We start from the raw sequence: 19,502 nt of genomic DNA, 5'->3' as shown, positions 1-19,502 counted from the left end.
GGTTGTTATAACAGCTGAATTCTGACTACGTTTCATGTTAAACTCAAAAATCAAGCCGACTATAATTTAGAATAAGGGAAAAAATCCGTGTGTTGTCACTGTATATTATCGCCACCAGAAAGTACATTTTTCTTTAAAAAAAAAAAACAAAACATACAAATTAAATTCACCTTCACGCGTTCACTTTCAGATAGCATTCTGAGGAAACAAAAACATTGCTTCTGTCGCTTGTGACAGAAGACCACAGATGAAAACAGACAACACTTTTATAAATGTTTCTATGTCTTGCCCTTACTGCACATAAGTAACGTGTGGTCTCAAACTTGCGAAATTTACACTTTGCACAATTCAATTCAATTTTTTAAAGTGGTACAACGGTTTGGAAATGTTCAGGGGAAGGAATTAAGAACATGTTCTTTTGATTTCATCTGTCTGAAATTGGGTCAATTACATCACCCTTGAACATCAACAACTTCTGTTTAAAAAAATTAAAATAAATAAATAAAAAGTAGGGTTTGGGTCATGGGTACCCAAGTCCCACTGGTGCGCGTGGGGAGTGAAAGCCAGCCCTTCTGGCCCGATCAGACATAACTGTAGAGTTACTGTAGCACAAATTGCTGAAAAAGTGAATGCTGGCTATGATAGAAAGGAGACAGAACACACAGTGCATCACAGCCTGCTGCGTATGGGGCTGCGTAGCCACAGACCAGTCAGCGTGCCCATGCTGGCCCCTGTCCACCACACCTACAATGGACACATGAGCATCAGAACTGGACCACAGAGCAAAGTAAGAAGGTGTCCTGGTCTGATGAATCACATTTTCTTTTACATCACGTGGATGGCCGGGTGCGTAAGCGTCCCTTACCTGGGGAAGAGATAGCACCAGGATGCACTATGGGAATAAGTCAAGCTGGCAGAAGAAGTGTGATGCTCTGTGCAATGTTCTGGCATTCATGTGGATGTTACTTTGACACGTGCCAGCTACCTAATCATTGTTGCAGACCAAGTACACCCTTTCATGGCAATGTTATTCCCTAATAGCAGCGGCCTCTTGCAGCAGGATAACACGCCCTGCCACACTGCAAAAATTGTTCAGGAATGGTGTGAGGAACATGGCAAAGAGTTCAAGGTGTTGACTTGGCCTCTAAACGCCCCAGATCTCAATCCTATTGAGCATCTATGGGATGTGCTGGACAAACAAGTCTGATCCATGGAGGCTCCACCACACACCTTACAGGCCTTGAAAGATCTACTGCTAACGTCTTGGTACCAGATACCACAGCACACCTTCAGAGGTCTTGCGGAGTCCATGCCTCTAAAGGTCAAAGCTGTATTCGTGGCACAAAGGGGGGGGGGGGTAATCACCGTTTGGTGCTTTCTCTGCTCTGTGTTTCGAGCATTTTAATCATGACACTGTTTGGATGCAAGGGTAATTTGCAAAAATGTTCTACAGTTTAAAAAAGAAAAAAGAAAAAAAGTGTTTAATTTTTATGTCCCCCAGTTACATGTGCTACAACAATAAAGTACAATTTATTAGTAAAATATAAACATATGTTATCATGAAAATGTCACTCGAGCACACAGGGAATGTTAAAGGGAATGAGGAAGTTTATTTGATTAGATACCACAAAAGGATGCCTAACTATACCTCTCCATAATGCATCCATTTGGACCCATTTTTGGACAATTAGCTGTTCTTCATACATTTACACCCTGTGCTGAGGTTCCACCTCAAAAAGAAAAGAAAAAAAAAAAAAAAAAAAAAGAAAACCACACACACACAAACCAATAATAACAACGGGTATATTTCTGTGCTTGCACCATTGTCACAAAAATGGAAAAATTTCACATCTAAATTTTTTTTTTTTTTTTTTTTTTTTTTTTTTTTTTTAAATGTGTAGATAAAAAGGTACATTGGGCAGATCACAAAGTAAATCTGATAATATAATTATAAACAAATGAGATCCTACAATTTATACATGAACAGGTGTCTCAATAAAACATCACACATCAGTTGTTTGTGCTCTTCCAGACCCTCAGTGGGTGCAAAGGCGGCTTCTGCTTTTGAGTTGAAGCCATCCTACACACCCACAAGGCCTCGAATCGTCAAGGGCACGCTCTGAGAAGGTGCTTTATGGCTTAGAGGTCTCCAGGCAGCAGCATGGGAGCAGAACGTGGGCTCTCTGCCCCGCTGGAATAACATCAATGTCAGTCTCTGGCATGACCTCCGTTCAGAAGCAGTCTTTGGCCCTCGAGGCTAGGCAGCTGAAGGGGAACTTCTGTCCCCTCGCCCAACACGTTACACACAGTCTGTTGAAAAAAAAAAAAAAGAAAGAAAAGACGAAGGCCTGACCTCAAAACAATCTGCTGCTCATTCACTAGAGCTCTCACAAGTCTCCCCTACACCTCCTTCTCCCAAATCCCCCATTAGACAACGATCAATGCAGACAGCCTGGCAATTTAAAATAAATGGGAACATAACTAGGGCTGCTTATCCTCCAAGGAGAGAACATCTGTGCAAGGATTCAGTTAACAGAAGTCTATTAAAATGTCCTTTCTGGATACTAATGAAAACTGATCTGGAAACAGTCTCATTGTTTGGCAGGAACACTAATGCCGAGATGTCCGGTGTTAATCCTCTGACCCAGGATTCCCCCTTCACTTCCACTCCCTTGTGTCACAAAGGATGGAGGTTAATTAACTCGGACCTGCAGATCTACCCTAAAGCTGATCTTCAGTTTAACACACGGGCTAAGATCAGGGAAGTACAATGCGGGATTAAAAGTACAATGTGTTGTTGACTGACCAAATCACCGGTGGTGTAGGACAATCACAAGTGTTTGCAGTCTCAATCAACATAATGTTTAAAAGCAGACTATGTGTGGATAAAAATCATTATTATTGCCTCATAAATGTATTTAAAGTGGATTTGATTTTTTTTTGGTGAAGAAACGTACGATGAACAGCAATACCAGAACAAGAAAATCAACACAATTGATAATACAAGGCTATGATGGTGCACCCTGTAATGAAATAAAGACATCAAGTGCAGAGGGTTGGCTGAAGCCCAGGTGTGTGTTTATCCCCCACTCACTGTTTTGTCCCTCTCCTTTATGGTGGTGTCCATGGCCAACCTCGCTCAAGGGCTTTCTTCATGAGTATACACAACGCATAACTAGTCATTTGGAAAGGCTCCAGATCGTGCTCTTCAAAACCCTTTTAGATAATTCACCATCTTGATAACTACCCCCACCTTGGCACCCCAGACTCGTTCCCTACCCACTCATCAGGCCGACTGGTGCCCTGACCTCCGGGGCAAGAGCGGGTCCCAGCTGAGGAACATGGGCAGCTGCCAACCAGCGCCACTTCAACCCCGGCCATCCGGATGATCGCATTTGTCAAGCCGCCACTCCGCGTCACCCAGCGCAGGGTTGATCATCGCAATTAGGGCTCGATCCGGGGACTGCCATGTCGTTCAGTACACACAGAGAGACAGAGGAATGATGTGGCAAGAGAAAGAAAGATAAAAATGAAAAAGGGAGACGGATAGAAAGTGCAATAAATTCAATTCGCTACAAGAAAATCATCAGTTTGTCTGAACATAAATTACTTCCTCGACATTCTCTTCTTCACTGTACACAGCATCAAAACGCTTGCGGTGATCATTTAAATCCATATAAATAAAAAAAGTTTCAACAATCGGAGCACCTGAACCTGCCTAATCTCACGGCGCATATTGGGCAGCTAATTGCCAATATGGAGTTATTGTGAACATATTGCAAGTGGCTAACCTCAAAATCAGCCTTCAAAAGACACAAAAGAAGAGCAATTACTATGAACAGAGAAAGCACTCATCTAGAATATGAGCCATAAAGGGGTCATGACCTCATCGTTACCAAGAGCTCAGGTAAGAAAAAGACATAACATTCCAACACAGAACTGCGTATGCAAGCATGTTTTAGACAAGTACAATTTCAGGTTTGCAAAGGGTAAAAGGAAGTAGAGAACTTCGGCTGGCTACTGGTTCGTGACTCTGAGTATGAGGTTCTGAAGCTTGTCACAAAATGTAGCAAGTGGTGAAATCTGTATTAGAAAGTTACATTTAAAAAATGATCATAAAGTAGCAATATACTGAATGCAAACAATGTCTATTCATTGAACCCCTTCAGCACAGATTTACTTAATGAACATAATCCAATCATTTAAATATTAGACTCATTCAATGTACAGTAATTTCCTGGAAACCTAGAGCTTTTTTTTTTTTAAATTCTTGAATTTTCCCAACGGCAGAAAACAATAGGCCAATGTTGACATTTATAGACCAATTAGCTTTTAAGTTAAACAATACAATTGTAGAATAACCTTGATAATAGCAGTATAATGGCAGCGCAGTTTCCATTAAAAAAATTTGGGGGGAGGTTGAGAGAAACACCCACTACACCTGACCCCTGGTGGTGCTTGGACCCCAAAGTCTCTGCTTTAAGAAACTGAGATTGCTTTTTATTATCACACACATTAGTATATTAATATGTACAATAAAATATAGAATCTAAATAATTTATCTTCATTATTCCAAAAGAACATAAATACATAGATATAATGACAAATTTCTTACACGAGTAAGTCAATAAAAACTCATTAAACATCTGAAATATGACTTGCTGATCAAATCAAGATCAAATTATTTCATTCAGCAAGCAGACAGACAGCATACATCTATGACAAACGTGTTTTGGGTTTGTCATTCATAGCCTGTTCTGCCACCTTGTGGCAAGACTCTTACAGTGCATGATTTTACACCACCTTGCCACCCATCATACCTCAGACACAGTTATTTGGCATTTTATCAGGTCCACTACCATATAGGCCACTTTGTAGGTAGACAAAAAATATTTTTTAAAAATAATAAAGCCCTTTTTGTTTTGCCAAAATGTGTTCAGAACAGAGGCTCAAGCATTTCTGCAGCCATGGGGCACTAAATTAAACTTCACAGTCACCATCAGAAATACTCTATGAACAAATTCAAACCATTCAAATATTACACTCATTATTTAAATGTGTAAATTATTTCTATGAGCCACAGAACATTTTATTCCTGAAGTCCAAGCTGACATTATTTATAGACATTCTTGGTTTTGAGTTACTGAGGTGGGACATGCCACCTACAGGACGACACTTTTCACTGGCAGTGTAAAATATAAAAAAATATATATATATCTCATACAGGTTGAGCACATCATTAACACCCACTGTATGCGCTAGGAGTGTGTGTGGAACTGAAAATTAATAGTAGATCCACGCTTTCACAGAAGAGCTACCGATGCTGCAAACAGCACTTGTTTTAAAAAAAAAAAAATTAAAAAAAAAGAAAAGAATTAATAATAAAACTGAAATTAAAATCTAAACACCTTGGTACCAGACTTGCATGCAGCGTCATACGTCATAATTTCATGAACAAGGATGAAATTACCTTATAATAAAGAGATCCTTGGTTTAACCCTACCTTCTCCAAATTCACATCAGTCAGCAGATCTGGGTTTGGGTCGAGGAGGTCTGCTCTTACTCCGTGCAGGTGAAGAGTCATTTTCAGCAACTTTCTGTTCCTGGAGTCCTCGTAAGATCATCTCTTCACTCCTCGGGGCTTGACTCTTCCCTAGTAAGTAGCTCTCCCATTCTGGAAGCTTCTGCTCCACTGAGGCCCAATAACGAGTCTAAAACATTGAGCATGCAGCGCAAAATAAATAAATAAATAAAAACACACAAGATCCAATTACATGATCTCCCCGTGCTGCGGGGGTTTCCTCCGGGTACTCCGGTTTCCTCCCCCAGTCCAAAGACACGCATGGTAGGCTGATTGGCGTGTCTAAAGTGTCCATAGTGTATGAATAGGTGTGTGAGTGTGTGTGTGATTGTGCCCTGCGATGGACTGGCACCGTGTCCAGGGTGTACCCCGCCTTGTGCCCGATGCTCCCTGGGATAGACTCCAGGTTTCCCCGTGACCCTGAAAAGGAGTAAGCGGTAGAAGATGGATGGATGGATGGATGGAAGATCCAATTACCTGTTTAAAAAGGTATACTCCAGCATATTTCGGATCATTTCCATCTACTATATTTGTCATGTTTGGGACGTTTCTGTGTACCGATTTCACTTATAGCAGAAGTCTAAGAGCAGTTGTTGGGGCAGCTGAAGAGTGTTGTTAGAAGTTCTTTAATTTACATGTATTTGTAAACTAAGCTGAAAATCTGTATGATTAGCCCTCACACAAATGGAACAATGTTTTCAGGATAAAGAATTTTTAAGGAGATACCAACATAGCGCCTCGTTTAATCAAGCTTTTAGTAAAGTTGTGCGCCGAAAAGTTTTAATAAGCCAAACCGAAATAAAATTTCCCGCCAGATTTACAACAGTTTCGGAAATGCTGACTTTCTTCATACTTCTGTGAATATGTTAATCGCCCGTAAAGTGCAAAGCATGTTCCCAACACAACTCGTTTGCATTGACTGACACTTACAACACTCTATGAAAGTTCGAGTGCACAGACAGCTGGGAGAACGAAATGAATGATCAGGGTGAAGGCTGAAAAACAAGTGGAAGATATTTGGATAATAATAAGCAAGAGCTAAATCCTCCATCAGCTGAGGTATTAGTTTACGGCTTACAGCTATGTGCAGACAGACGAGTTTGTCTATACGGTGGCGTTTTTCGGTCTTAACCGAGTGATTCGTTTTAGTGGTCTTAATTCATGGGTTTAATATAAAACGACTGGTTTTCACACAATGTTCTTGATAGTATTCTTAGTCTCTGACCTAGTGAACTGACATGAGGATGCGTTTTTGCTAGACACGCCTAAGCGCTTTTATAAGTCGCTTTGAATAAGGACGTCCATTAAATGCCGTAAGCATAAAAATAAGCAATTTAACCTCGACAGTATATTCCATATTTAAAACTGCTGTAATCCATGCAAATTATATAATCTGAATTCGAGCAAGTTGAGGTTTACATTAGTTCATCTTCTAATGCATACAGTTCCAGACAGTCAGCAGCACGAGTAGGTTATGAATGTTTTTTTTCCCCCAAACTCACCAGACTTTCATGAATATCAAGTTCTTGTGGATGTGCTCGTACGAATAATTTACAAATAAATCCGTTCGCATCCAGTTTGATAAATGAGGCCCAAAGTTTCTTCACACTGTTACTACAAAACCTTCCAGGAAAGTGCAAGTAAATACGGTAAGACATTCCCTCATTTCTGTCTCATATTGAGTCCAACTGCAGTGTGATGGTCTTGAATTTGTGTTATTTATCAATTGCGACCTTTAGGACTCTTAAAATGAATGTAAAGTAACCCCCCCCGTAACCCCCCCAGTACAGGGACATATCACACATTCACCAAGAATAAGAGCAGTACTACCTGTGTAAAAATGCTTGAATCCCAAGTGTGTGGTTTGTAAGCTATGAATTCATCATTTTTCAAAAAGCCTGAATACCTGTAGGTTGAGAACATCAGGATGCAGAAGCGGGCGTGTCCAGAGACGTTTTTCTACCTTCTGGAAATCCTACAACAAGATGGAAAACTTGAATTAAGAATAAAGTGGTCCAACTTATTAATCACTAGTCTAGTGCATAACTACTTAGTAGTACAACTTTATACACTGCATGCTTAAAGATTACACAAGCTGTTGGCTTTTAAAGTGACCAAAAGGTACATGGGCGAGTGGTGCGACAGAAAAGCATTCGCTCTACTGCTCGGATTGCTGTGGCATCATCAGGAGCCAACGAAGCGAAATTGACCATGCTATCTGGGTGGGAGGGATGGCATACTCTCTAGCGACACTAGCCAATCGTGAGCATCTGTGAGATTATGTATACAGAATAGGGCAGACAGCCTTTTCCTCTGAGAGAGTGTTACACTGCCCTGTGTTGCAACAAGAGCAGCAGTTTGAAAGGATGTGGTTGGCTAGCTTTATGTGACTCAGAGGAAGCACGCGTTATCTCTTACTCGCCCTGGTTGCTATAGGTCATATGATAAGAGATAGGACAGCTGGATGGTGGATGGGTATTGGCAGGTGACCAAATATTGAGAAATCAAGCGGCAAAAAGGGACAACCTAATCACTCAGACTAGACAGGTTTCATGTTTGAAGGCTTTTTAATTTTGCTATGCACGAGAGCCACAAAGCTAATGTAGACAACAAATGCCAAAAGTTTAGAGCTCATGGTTTAGCATTTCGGAAACCACTGACCAGAACCCAGTCCGTAGCCTACAGGATTTCACTGAGGTTTTTTTGGGATTGTTGCGGCCGAAAATGCTTGACTTTGCTGCGGCGAAATCCTGGGAGAGACTGAAAACCACTGCACGCTCACATCAAGATATTTTCTGACTCCGTAGCGCACATGGGCATAGAGACATAAGTTTGCAGATGCCAAGCCGGTCTTTATTTATTCATTACATTTGGGAAATTGTATATAACGTGTAAATTTCACCCAAATTACTCTTTTAATAATAAATGCTTGATTATTTTGTTTGACGTGAGAAATTATTTCAATGTGGAAAATGAAGTGACCAGTTGCTTTAGCACCCATAGTAACAATTTTCTATGATCCAACACACCAGATTCAACCCAGCAGGTAAACAAGTCCTCCATGACATGATTCTGGTGTTAGAACAAAGAAAACAATTTATTTACTAAACATTTTATGAAAAGCCTTTAGATGTAATTAAATCCTTTAGATGTAATTAAATCCTTTAGATGTAATTAAAATGACCTAAAAATGTACCAATATAGTTTTCATAATACAGGATTTCTATGAAAAGGCTTTAAAGTACCTCCAGTATTTCTGCGTTCCTTTCAAGTGCAGCTTGGGACATAGTGGCTTGTTGGTTTCTCTTAGCTTTCTGCTGCTCATAGCAAATCTCCATCTGTTGCAGTAGAACAGCTCTCTTCCCCAAACTGCAGGGCAGGAACACGGCGAGACAGTCAGGACATGACACATCGACTCCGCTTTGGCCAACAAGTATCAGCAAGTGGCTCTCTGCAGTTGGAGCGTACTTTTCCTATTACCAGCAACCAGTCCATTTTAAATACATATTTAAAACGCTTACAAACTAATTATTTGGGGAAGTTTTTTCCCCCCTTGAGATGTAAACCATCAAACAAATCTTTTTTTTAAACCATGTTGGAAATGACCTGATGAGAATGTTATCCTTACATGGTCTTACACTTTTCAATAAGTATTATAAAAGTAGCCTTCATACATGTCTTACTTAACTTCATCGCCCTTGTTCGTTCAACAAAACGTCTCACAGAACGCAACTGGTTACCCCTAATAATTCAAAACAAATGTATCCAAGGATCTGCCTTAGATAGTATACAGTCATCTCCATCAATATTGGCACCCTTTAGGAGACGATGGTATAGCTCCTTGGTCCTGGTGTTCCAGTATGTTCTCTAGGAAACTCTGGGGCCTCAGGTGTGTACATCCCGAGGTCACGTGATACATCAATTAGACACAGGTGAACTTCATTCAATGCCACTTCAGTTAGCGCCAGAGCTAATTTATGGGGTGAATAATTATGCTATATATATATATTTTAATTTCCCTAAAATACTTGACATAATCCAAATTAAGTCCATTTCAGTTTCAAGTTGTAACAATACAAAATGTGGAAATGTTCAAGAGGGTAAATACTTATGCACGACAGTATGTAAATATTTCTCTCTGTGCCAAACCTTACATTTCCTCGTGTTTCTTGCTGAGTTGAAGCTCGTCGTGGGAGTTAGACGCCATTTTACCTTCTTTAATATAAAAAAAAAGAAAGAAAGAAACGTTATGACTAATTCTGTTTATTCTCAGCTCATAGCTTTAAGCTAACGTGTTCGCTCAATCTCGTTAGTTTCCGTTTCCCTCGAATGTTATCTCTGAAATAAGACAAAGAATTTAAAACATGTTGTTTTGAACGTTTAACTAAGGGAATTCTAAAGAAAATAAAACTAGTTACGGTTAAAGACCTGTACATGTAACCCGCTCGTGAATACTTCCTGACAGCATTGCCTGTGACCATAGAAACCCAGTTCCAGCATTTTCATTGGCTGTAATGGATCAGCTGATCAAATAGCAGGAGCTCTGTGAACGTCCGCCATCTGCTGTTCATAAAAGAGAATTACAATATTCTTGTGAAAAAAAAACCCCGCAGATTTTTAGACAACGTTGCATACAAAGATCCGTGATTCTCTTAATTATACTCAATGCAAACTGGTAACTCAGGGTGTAATAAATCAAAAAATGTTACCTAAAATATCCTGAAGTATCACAATAGCAGAAGTCTACTTTCTAATTGCATTATTCCCTAACCGCGCTTTATTACTTAGCTACCACCAGCAGATGGCGACAAAAGCTTAAAAAAAAAACCAAAACAAAACTGAATTCGCTTTCATACACGAAATGAAGGGATAGTGTATTCGAGCTCTGTAAAACTCGAAGTGGGGTCCAGGGGTCCATTTTTAGTTTAGTTTCGTTTTAGTTTCGTAATTTCAGTTTCGTTTCTCATCCTATCCAGGGTTGTGGGGAGCATGGAGCCTAACTCAAGGAACTCGGGGCAAAAGGTGGACGGAGTGCTAACTCATCACAGGGCACAATCACACACCCATCCCCACACTATGGACAGCTTACAATGCATGTCTTTGTACTGGGGGAGGAAACTGGAGTACCAGGAAGAAACCTGCATAGCATGGGGAGAACATGCAAACTCCCGTACACAGGGCGGAGACTAGAATCAAACCCCCAACCCCGAACATGCTAACCATCATCATCATCACCATTATGATGATGATGATGATGATGAAGATGATGATGATGATTATTATTATTAGTAGTAGTAGTAGTAATTTTAAAATTACTACTACTACTACTACCACTAATAATAATAATAATAATAATAATAATAATAATAATAATAATATTAATATTTTACTGATTAGGTCATTTTTAGTCAATTAGTCATTATTATTCTATTATAGTTAATTGATTGACTGATTCACTTTAGTGAATTCGCTTAATACAGCTCTTTATAACAGCTATAAATGTCCATTTATTGATTGATTGATTTGTTTGTTTGTTTGTTTGTTTTACCATATGATATTTTACCCTAATATATCTGGCTTTGGTTCAGAATTAAAAAGTTCTCATGTCACCAAAAAATAAATATTATTATAACACATTTGCGTCAAATGTGTAACATTTAATTAGTTCATAAAGTAAATCTGTGCTGCGATCATATATGAGTGCATTTTATAAAGTTGATGGTATGGAAATGTTTGTTGCTGTTTTAATCTTTCATTTTAGTTGGTGTATATATTCATTTTTAATGCACAGTTTTAGAAAGAAAAAAAAAAGAGTTGATATTGGTATCAGTTTGGTATTAAAGCTTGTTACTTATAGGCATGGCCTTTGTACTTGTAGTTCTAGGACCTACGGAATATAACATAGCGTTAAAATTCAATCTTACATTTTTTATACCTTAAAGAATTCCTTTGTTTTCTACACAAACAAACACTATTTATGATTATTATTGTAGTATTTTCAGTGTAATACATTGCAACATTGCTTTATCCATCCAGCAATACATTTTCTGTACCGCTTATCCCTCAGAGTCTCAGGGAACCCAGGGAGCATCAGGCACAAGGCGGGGTACACCCTGGACAGGGTGCCAATTCATCGCAGGGCACAATCATATACACATTTAGACACTCATACACTACAGACACTTTGGACATGCCAATCAGCCTACCATGCATGTCTTTGGACTGGTGGAGGAAACCGGAGTACCCGGAGGAAACCCCCGCAGCACGGGGAGAACATGCAACCCTGGAGGTGTGAGGCGAACGCACTAACTACTAAGCCACCGTGCACAACATTGATTTATGTGGGGATTAAATAACATCTTGTTTGTAAATTATTTAAAAGAATAATTAATATACTATAATAAGAGACAGTATTTGAGATTATGTAGGATATTACAAAGTGTATAATGTTAGACATTAAATTATGATTACCTTGCTTGATGCTCCAGCTCTTCTGAATAAATCTAAAGAGAGCAGAGGACTAGAAAAATATCAGAGTGTTCTCACTCAGTATCAGTTTCATCTGTCTTTAAAGAAGAAGGCTATTCTGTTCAGCTTTCTGATGTTAGACATGTTATCAATCCTCGGTCTCTGAGGGTCGCTCCAGACGTCACTTGCAATGTCATATTTTTGCTTTTCAAGTGTCTTATCGTTCATCAAAGTGAAAGTGTGTGTGCTGTGGGATGCCCACTGGGATCAGGGAGGGAGATGGACCTTTTTAGGGCAATACTCTATCATTCTGTGGAAAAGCAAGGACTTTGTATCTCTCTCTCTCTCTCTCTCTCTCTCTCTCTCTCTCTCGCTCACACACACACACACACACACACACACACACACACACACACACATATCTACATGCACGTGCACGCCTGTATTTATATTCACACACACTCAGCCATGTGACCTTTATCTGCGTGTGTTAAAGGCGCCCGTATTGTAACCCAGAATAGAATATAAGCGGCAGTAAAGTTCAGTGAGTGACTGAAGCAAATGTGTTTTTAATAATGTGTTTTTATGACATTTATTTATATAAATGTGTTACAAAGTATTTATAGACATGATATTTTTGGTTATATGCGACAGCTATTACACCTGGCCAGAGAGAGAGAGAGAGAGAGAGAGAGAGAGAGAGAGAGAGAGAGAGAATGAGAAGTAGAATGAGAGAGAGAATGAGAGAAAGTAAGACACATAAAATGAGTGTGAGAGAGCCAGAGAGAGAGAGAGAGAGAGAGAGACACACACACACACACACACACACACACACACAAACACACACATACAGTGTGAGAGAGAGAGAGAGAGACAGAGATAGAGACACATACATAGAATTAGAGAGACAGAGAGAGACACACAAACACAGAATGAGAGAGACGGAGAGACACAAACAGAATGAGAGAGAAAGAAAGAGACATACAAAAAAAGAGAGCGACAGATACACTCACGGAATAAGAGAGAGACAGAGTCATACAGACACAGAGACACAAACAGAATGAGAAACAGACAGAAAGACAGACAAAGAGAGAGACATGCACAAAATGAGAGGGAGAGAAACAATGAGAGAGAGAGAGGCACACACAGAGAATGAGATACAGGGAAAGAGATACAGGGAGAGAGAGAGAGAGAGAGAGAGAGAGAGAGAGAGAGAGAGAGATGAGGTGGGTCTGTGATTATTTCCCCGCTTCCTTTGTGGTTTGATTAAAGTTTCTATGATTTATCAGCTGACAACATTATTATGCTGTGTACAGTATCTCTGTGTACGTGTGTGCGTGTGTGTGCGTGTGTGTGTGTCCTATAAAGGTGTAATGAGTTTTACACATCATACTGAGGATAAAATATAACATCCACACACCTGCCAAATGTATTAGAATAAACTTTCTCCGTACTGACGCTTGTATTAAAACGGGCCTCGTCTCCTGTTGGGCATTTGACAGATATTAGATTATTTACTGCATGATGGATGTGTTTACTTCAACATGTGAACGCCTGCAGTGCTTTCACGGTGGACCAGTTAATATCTGATCATTTGTGAAAGCATTTCTCATTGGTTTTCTCTTTTTTTTGGCACAGATCCACATAATCGGACTTTGTGCAATCTCTGTGAGCTGGCTACTGACGGGAAACAAGCTGTCAAGTCTGTATTTATAGAATATATCCAAAATACGTTTCAATTTAATAAATCACATTGAGTGAGAGCTCCATTAGCTGTAAAGACGGATTAGGTGTAAAGTCTATAGCTTAGCGCTTCATGAGAACATCAACAGGTTGCAAAAAAAAAAAAAAAGTTTGAATCTTTAACATGCTAATTTTTCAGCCACTTACGCTTATAAAGGATGTTCCTTTATGTAGACAGTTATGCTTCCTGGAGAATAACGCTTTCAGTTCTTTCTCTGATTACAACCATGTACTGCTTAGAGCTGTGATTAGTGATCACATTTCAGTGTAGCTCGTCTGAAACACACTGATGAAACCTGAAATGCAATGAAATAAGGAATTGCATTTATGTCCGAAGCAAAGCCAGGTTGTAATTCTTAAAAAAAAGCAATTTCCCACTGATATTTTGTCACCGAAGAGATACAACGAAGTAAGAGCAATGTTTTGTTTCTGGCATGGAATCTTCTCCATAAATATGGAGGTTTAATTCTGCAAAAGAACCATGGCAAACCTCTGAAAACACTAGCCACATGTCGGTCACCACATGTTCGTCATGTGGTAACACTTCTAAAACACTAGCCTTATGTCGGTCATGTGGTAACACTTCTAAAACACTTGCCACATGTCGGTCACCACATGTTGGTCATGTTGTAACACTTCTAAAACACTAGCCACATTTCGGTCATGCGGTAACGCTTCTAAAACATTAGCCACATGTCGGTCACTACATGTCGGTCATGTGGTAACACTTCTAAAACACTTGCCACATGTCGGTCACCACATGTTGGTCATGTTGTAACACTTCTAAAACACTAGCCACATTTCGGTCATGCGGTAACGCTTCTAAAATACTAGCCACATGTCGGTCACTACATGTCGGTCATGTGGTAACACTTCTAAAACACTAGCCACATGTCGGTCACTACATGTCGGTCATGTGGTAGCACTCCTAAAACACTAGCCACATGTCGGTCACTACATGTCGGTCATGTGGTAACACTCCTAAAACACTAGCCACATGTCGGTCACTACATGTCGGTCATGTGGTAACACTCCTAAAACACTAGCCACATGTCGGTCACTAAATGTCGGTCATGTGGTAACAATCCTAAAGCACTAGCCACATGTCAGTCACTAAATGTTGGTCATGTGGTAACACTCCTAAAACACTAGCCACATGTCAATCAGTCAAATACACTAACAATTACAAGCTATTACACACTACCACAGGTCAATAAGAACACCATGTACAATCTGTCATAAGCTCCATTTTATGGCATAATGTGTGTTTATCTTTTGTCATTTTTGTAAGTCAGAAATCCCCTTGTGCTCATTTCTCAAAACCCAGTCTTTGGTATGCACCGGGGGGTGTGCGAGCTCTGTGTACTTCCTGGTTGGAAGGGGTGGGATGCCGCTGCTGGTTTGCACTTTGTACTTCCTGTCTCTGAAGGGCCGAGCCCCTCGGCACTTCCTGCCTGGCGGGGTGGAGGGAGTGCTGTGACCTTGTCTCGCATGTTTTTCCTGCTGCTTTGTCCCATCAGAGCCTCTCTAAGATGGAGGACATGGCACTCCATCCATCCAGGTGGAGGAGAGGAAACGCATGAGGAGAGGCTCATGTGCAAGCATCATATATCTTATCGCACTTTGTAAACTATTTGTTATGGAGTTACAGTCTAGTGATAAGCTCGTTGGGTATGTCTGTTATAAATGACATGCATTGCTCGAATCAGAGACTGGATAAAATATGGCAGCATTGGAGATCTTCCTCTGGCTTTAATTTTTGTCCTGAAATGTATTTGCCTTTACTTTATACATTTAGGATAAAGACCAGATAAAGTGGGCACTACAAAGTGAATGAATGATAAATTAATATGCTTGTAATCATAAATTATAGGCATAAAGTTTTTCACTGTAGATTTACTGGTTGGATATGAATGTCATTATTATATACCTGCTACATTACTAGCTAGAATTTTAGCAAGCCTGCTGGAGAAAGAGGCAAGAAAAAGTCTGACGTAATAGCCAATTCTTTCTTGCATCATTTTTTTTTTAGAGATTTCATGTCTTGTGATGAAATGATTAAGAAAGAAGTGCTAAAGTCAGTTCTCTCAGTCCTTTTCATATGCGCTACGCTGACTTTACAGTCACTTGACATTCTTTTTAAAGCAACTCAGCTTTTCCCATCATGCCCCCCTAAATCATATTTGCTCATACACATGCAGTAGGACAAGTGCTGAGTCTTTCAAGGACACATTTGAGGCATTTCTACTAGAGCACAGCAGGAGGGAATTTTCCACTCTCGCTATTTCAGCTCTCATTTATTCCTGCCTCTTCCTGTTTCCTGTCTCTCTCCACATACTTCCTCCCCTGACTTCACCTATCAGGAACAGATGAAGTTTCTGGCTGATAGGTGGAGAGCGTTTTCGAGTCTAGAAAGAACAAACAAGTGACATCTAATCGGCTCTGCTCGCAGTTGCAAAACAAGCGTGGGATGCAGTGCTTTCAGTGTTTTGTTTTTTTTTGTAGATACTCTGATGCAGCCTTTCATTCAAATGGCCGTCCATCTTACAGTCTTACAGAGAACGCTGTTAGAACATTTGGTAAATGTTGAAGTTAGGCTCTAACTTTCCAAAAAATAACATCTTTAAAAATATATCCTGTAATAATAACTTGCTTCCCACTGTTAGTTAAAAGTGTAGAAAATAGTAGAAAACTAGTAGAAATGTTAGTTAAAAGTGTCACACCAATTGTGACCAGGAGCAGCTGATAGGGCTTTTAAAGATAATAAGACATCAACATAGGTTTCATTTGTGGACTTTACATCAGGTTGTGTGTTAACAAACATCTAAATATAAAGTTTATATTGTACTTTTGTGGAACTGTGTGCAACAGCACCACCAGTGGTCATAAGAAAAAATACAATGAATGTTATGAAGAAGCCATAAGTAAGGCTGGGGCTGATTTCTTTCCAACCCAGAGTGTAGATTCATGCAACTTTTCAGTGAGAAACACACACACACACACACACACACACACACACACACACACACATATATATATATATATATCATGAGGGAAGCTACCTATGTGTGTGTGTGTGTCCCACATCATTCTAATTATTCATCAATAATACCTTGGGATATAACACATTGCTTAATAATAATATATTTTAGATTATATTTTAAACTCCCATCTAATCTTGGTTATGGCATAAAAGATTGAGTTTCCAAAAATATTGCACAAAGCTCAGGTTTAAATGGTAAACTGAGCATCACATCTCTCTCTCTCTCTCTCTCTCTCTCTCTCTCTCTCCCCCTCTCTCTCTCTCTTTCTCTCTCTCTCTCTCTGGGAGTCTGTATAGGGAAGTAGGGTATATCCTTCCTCCCTGCGGAGGCCATGTCATGGGTGGAACGGTCATTGTCAGTCCTGTTTACTCCACTACACTCATACGCTTTTCCCCTTTATTTTAGCATCACACCGACATAAAGCTAAATGTCGTTTTGTAAAACGGGATCATTCTGATTGCACTTACGTTACTGAAGGTGATGTGCTTTCTTACACTTCTTCACCAGAGCAATATAGCACTTGTTAATGAACCGGCCTGACTCACGAGAGTGCATGCAGGCCATTATCTTTGGCTTAATGATGGGACTGGGGTTAATCATCCTGTACTTACTCTCCATCTAATTGCCATGACTCACAAGTGTTTTTTTTTTTTTGTTTTTTTTTTAATGTTTCTCGTAACTCTATAATGGCCAGCACAAAGGCAAATGTAGTTTACCATTTACTGCTAGGACAATTAAACATGCCCGCTATATAATGGTGTGCTCATTAGTTACATGATATGGTATGGAAGGCACTAAAAGCTCAAGTAATCCTGGGAAATATTAAATGGCTTTAGCACTATAATCATTTACCAGCACCATGGGTGTAATCATGCAGATCATTCTTCTTTTAGTGACAATAAGCTTTCCAGGCTTTGTTTAATGTTAATGTTAAGCCGACAAATGTACTGAGCTTTGCATGATTAAAAATGCAAAAGCTGCTAACTGAGTGAGGGAGCATATACTGTCATATAAAAAAAAAACGAAACCAGTAAAACGGATCACCAAACCCGATCTCATGAAATATTTGTCTCAATCCGAACAAACAACAAATAACATGAATGTATGGTAATTTAGGTTATAAACTACACCTGCTCATTCTTTATCCAAATCAGCCAATCATGTGGCAGCAGGACAATGCATAAAATAATGCAGATACAGGTCAAGAGCAGCAGTTAATGTTCAAGACAAACATCAGAGTGGAGAAAAATGTCATTTCAATGACTTTGACCATGGTACCACACTGGATGGTTTGAGTATTTAAAAAGTTGATTATTTTCCCACAAAACAGTCTCTAGATTTTTCACAGAATGATGCGAACAACAACGACAACAACAACAACAAAAACACCCTAAAATCTGTGGGTGGAAAGGTCTTAGTAATGAGAGACTGAAGAGGAGAATGGCCAGACTGGTTTCAGCAGGACGTCACAATGACCATTCTTTACAATCGTGGTGAGTTGAAAAGCATCTCAACGCAGATGGGCTACAACATCAGAAGCCAACATCAGGTTTCACTCTCCTCAGCCAAAAACAGGAATCTGTGTGAGCCCATGTTGGATCAAACCAGAACTCTAAAATGTGAGCAAATGTGAATGAACATCCATCCATTGATTTTTTCATACCTCTTATCCTCCACAGGGTTGCGAAGGAGCCTGGAGCCAATCCCAAGGAACTCGGGGCACAAGACAGGGGACACCCTGGACAGGGTGCAAACCCATTGCAGGGAACATTCGCACACACACACACACATGCACACTGCAGACAATTTGGAATTGCCAATCACCCTAAAACGCATGTCTTTGGACTGGGAGAGGAAACCTCAAAAGCACGGGGAGAACATGCAAACTCTACACGTACAGGGCAGAGGCAGGATTTGAACCCCCAACCCTGGAGGTGTGAGGCAAATGTGCAAACCACTAAGCCACCATGCCCCCAAATTTGAATGAACAACGTAACTGAATTGCAATTAATATCATGCTAAATTTGTATGAAACGGTCAAATGCTAACCTCTCCTCCAACCCTAACCTTTAAATCTTTGAACTGAGTTGTGGGAATTGTTACGAATTTCCATGAAAAAGTGTGAGACCATATTGGATCAAACATGATCCTAATGGCCGGGGCGGGGGGGGGGGGGGATCAAAACAAACTAGGGCTTGTATTTGGTTTGGTTTTATAGGAATCTTTTCATAGTATCTTTTCATACAGGACATTTGCATTAATTGTTGTATCCAGCTACAGTATGATGAGATTTTGAGTCAATTATTATAGCTGACATGCACATACTGTATGTAATTCCATTCTATTTCATTTGTAATAACAAGGTCACACTCTGTTGTTCTGCATCAACTTCTTGTGCTAATCCATGACCCTTCTCATCTCTGAACTCATTGCTCTATCAGCTTACACATGCAGGAGCTTGTTCCTCTGAAAAGAACTGAAAAGACTGAAAAGAAGCCGAGGGCTCGATGACCAGAAGTATAGACGCTCAGCATATAACCGGGGTATGAATAGGCTTTGAATAAAAGTGATGTTTAACATAACACGCACTTCATTTAGCCCGAGCTAAAAGGATTGTTTTAAAGCTTTCAATCAGGTGATGAATGAGCGCCATTGTTCTTGCCATA

At 39.8% G+C, this 19,502-nt stretch overlaps 1 protein-coding gene across 7 annotated transcripts in view; it reads right to left on the bottom strand.

Moving 5' to 3' along the window:
* The window catches only part of c21h3orf14 (chromosome 21 C3orf14 homolog), a 36,246-nt gene extending 24,121 nt beyond the window's left edge, over positions 1-12,125 (bottom strand). For 2 of the 7 annotated variants that reach the window (XM_053653128.1, XM_053653129.1), the window contains exons 1-5: positions 10,000-10,776; positions 9,736-9,796; positions 8,827-8,950; positions 7,488-7,556; positions 5,504-5,711 (exon numbers count right to left, since the gene is read on the bottom strand). In XM_053653128.1, coding sequence (XP_053509103.1) covers positions 5,520-5,711; positions 7,488-7,556; positions 8,827-8,950; positions 9,736-9,796; positions 10,000-10,087 — 534 coding nt within the window. In that variant the 5' untranslated portion in view covers positions 10,088-10,776 and the 3' untranslated portion in view covers positions 5,504-5,519. Of the gene's footprint in view, positions 1-1,592; positions 3,464-5,503; positions 6,002-7,487; positions 7,557-8,826; positions 8,951-9,735; positions 9,797-9,999; positions 10,777-12,052 lie in introns of those variants that run through there. The other 5 variants (XM_053653132.1, XM_053653126.1, XM_053653127.1 and 2 more) reach the window with 5 other exon arrangements.
* Positions 12,126-19,502: the final 7,377 nt, after the last annotated feature.

This window comes from Ictalurus furcatus, chromosome 21 (genome assembly GCF_023375685.1).
Source record: "Ictalurus furcatus strain D&B chromosome 21, Billie_1.0, whole genome shotgun sequence".
NCBI classification, from domain to species: domain Eukaryota; kingdom Metazoa; phylum Chordata; class Actinopteri; order Siluriformes; family Ictaluridae; genus Ictalurus; species Ictalurus furcatus.
Note: the sequence above shows the minus strand (reverse complement) of the source record. Positions and strands in the feature narration are given on the sequence as shown.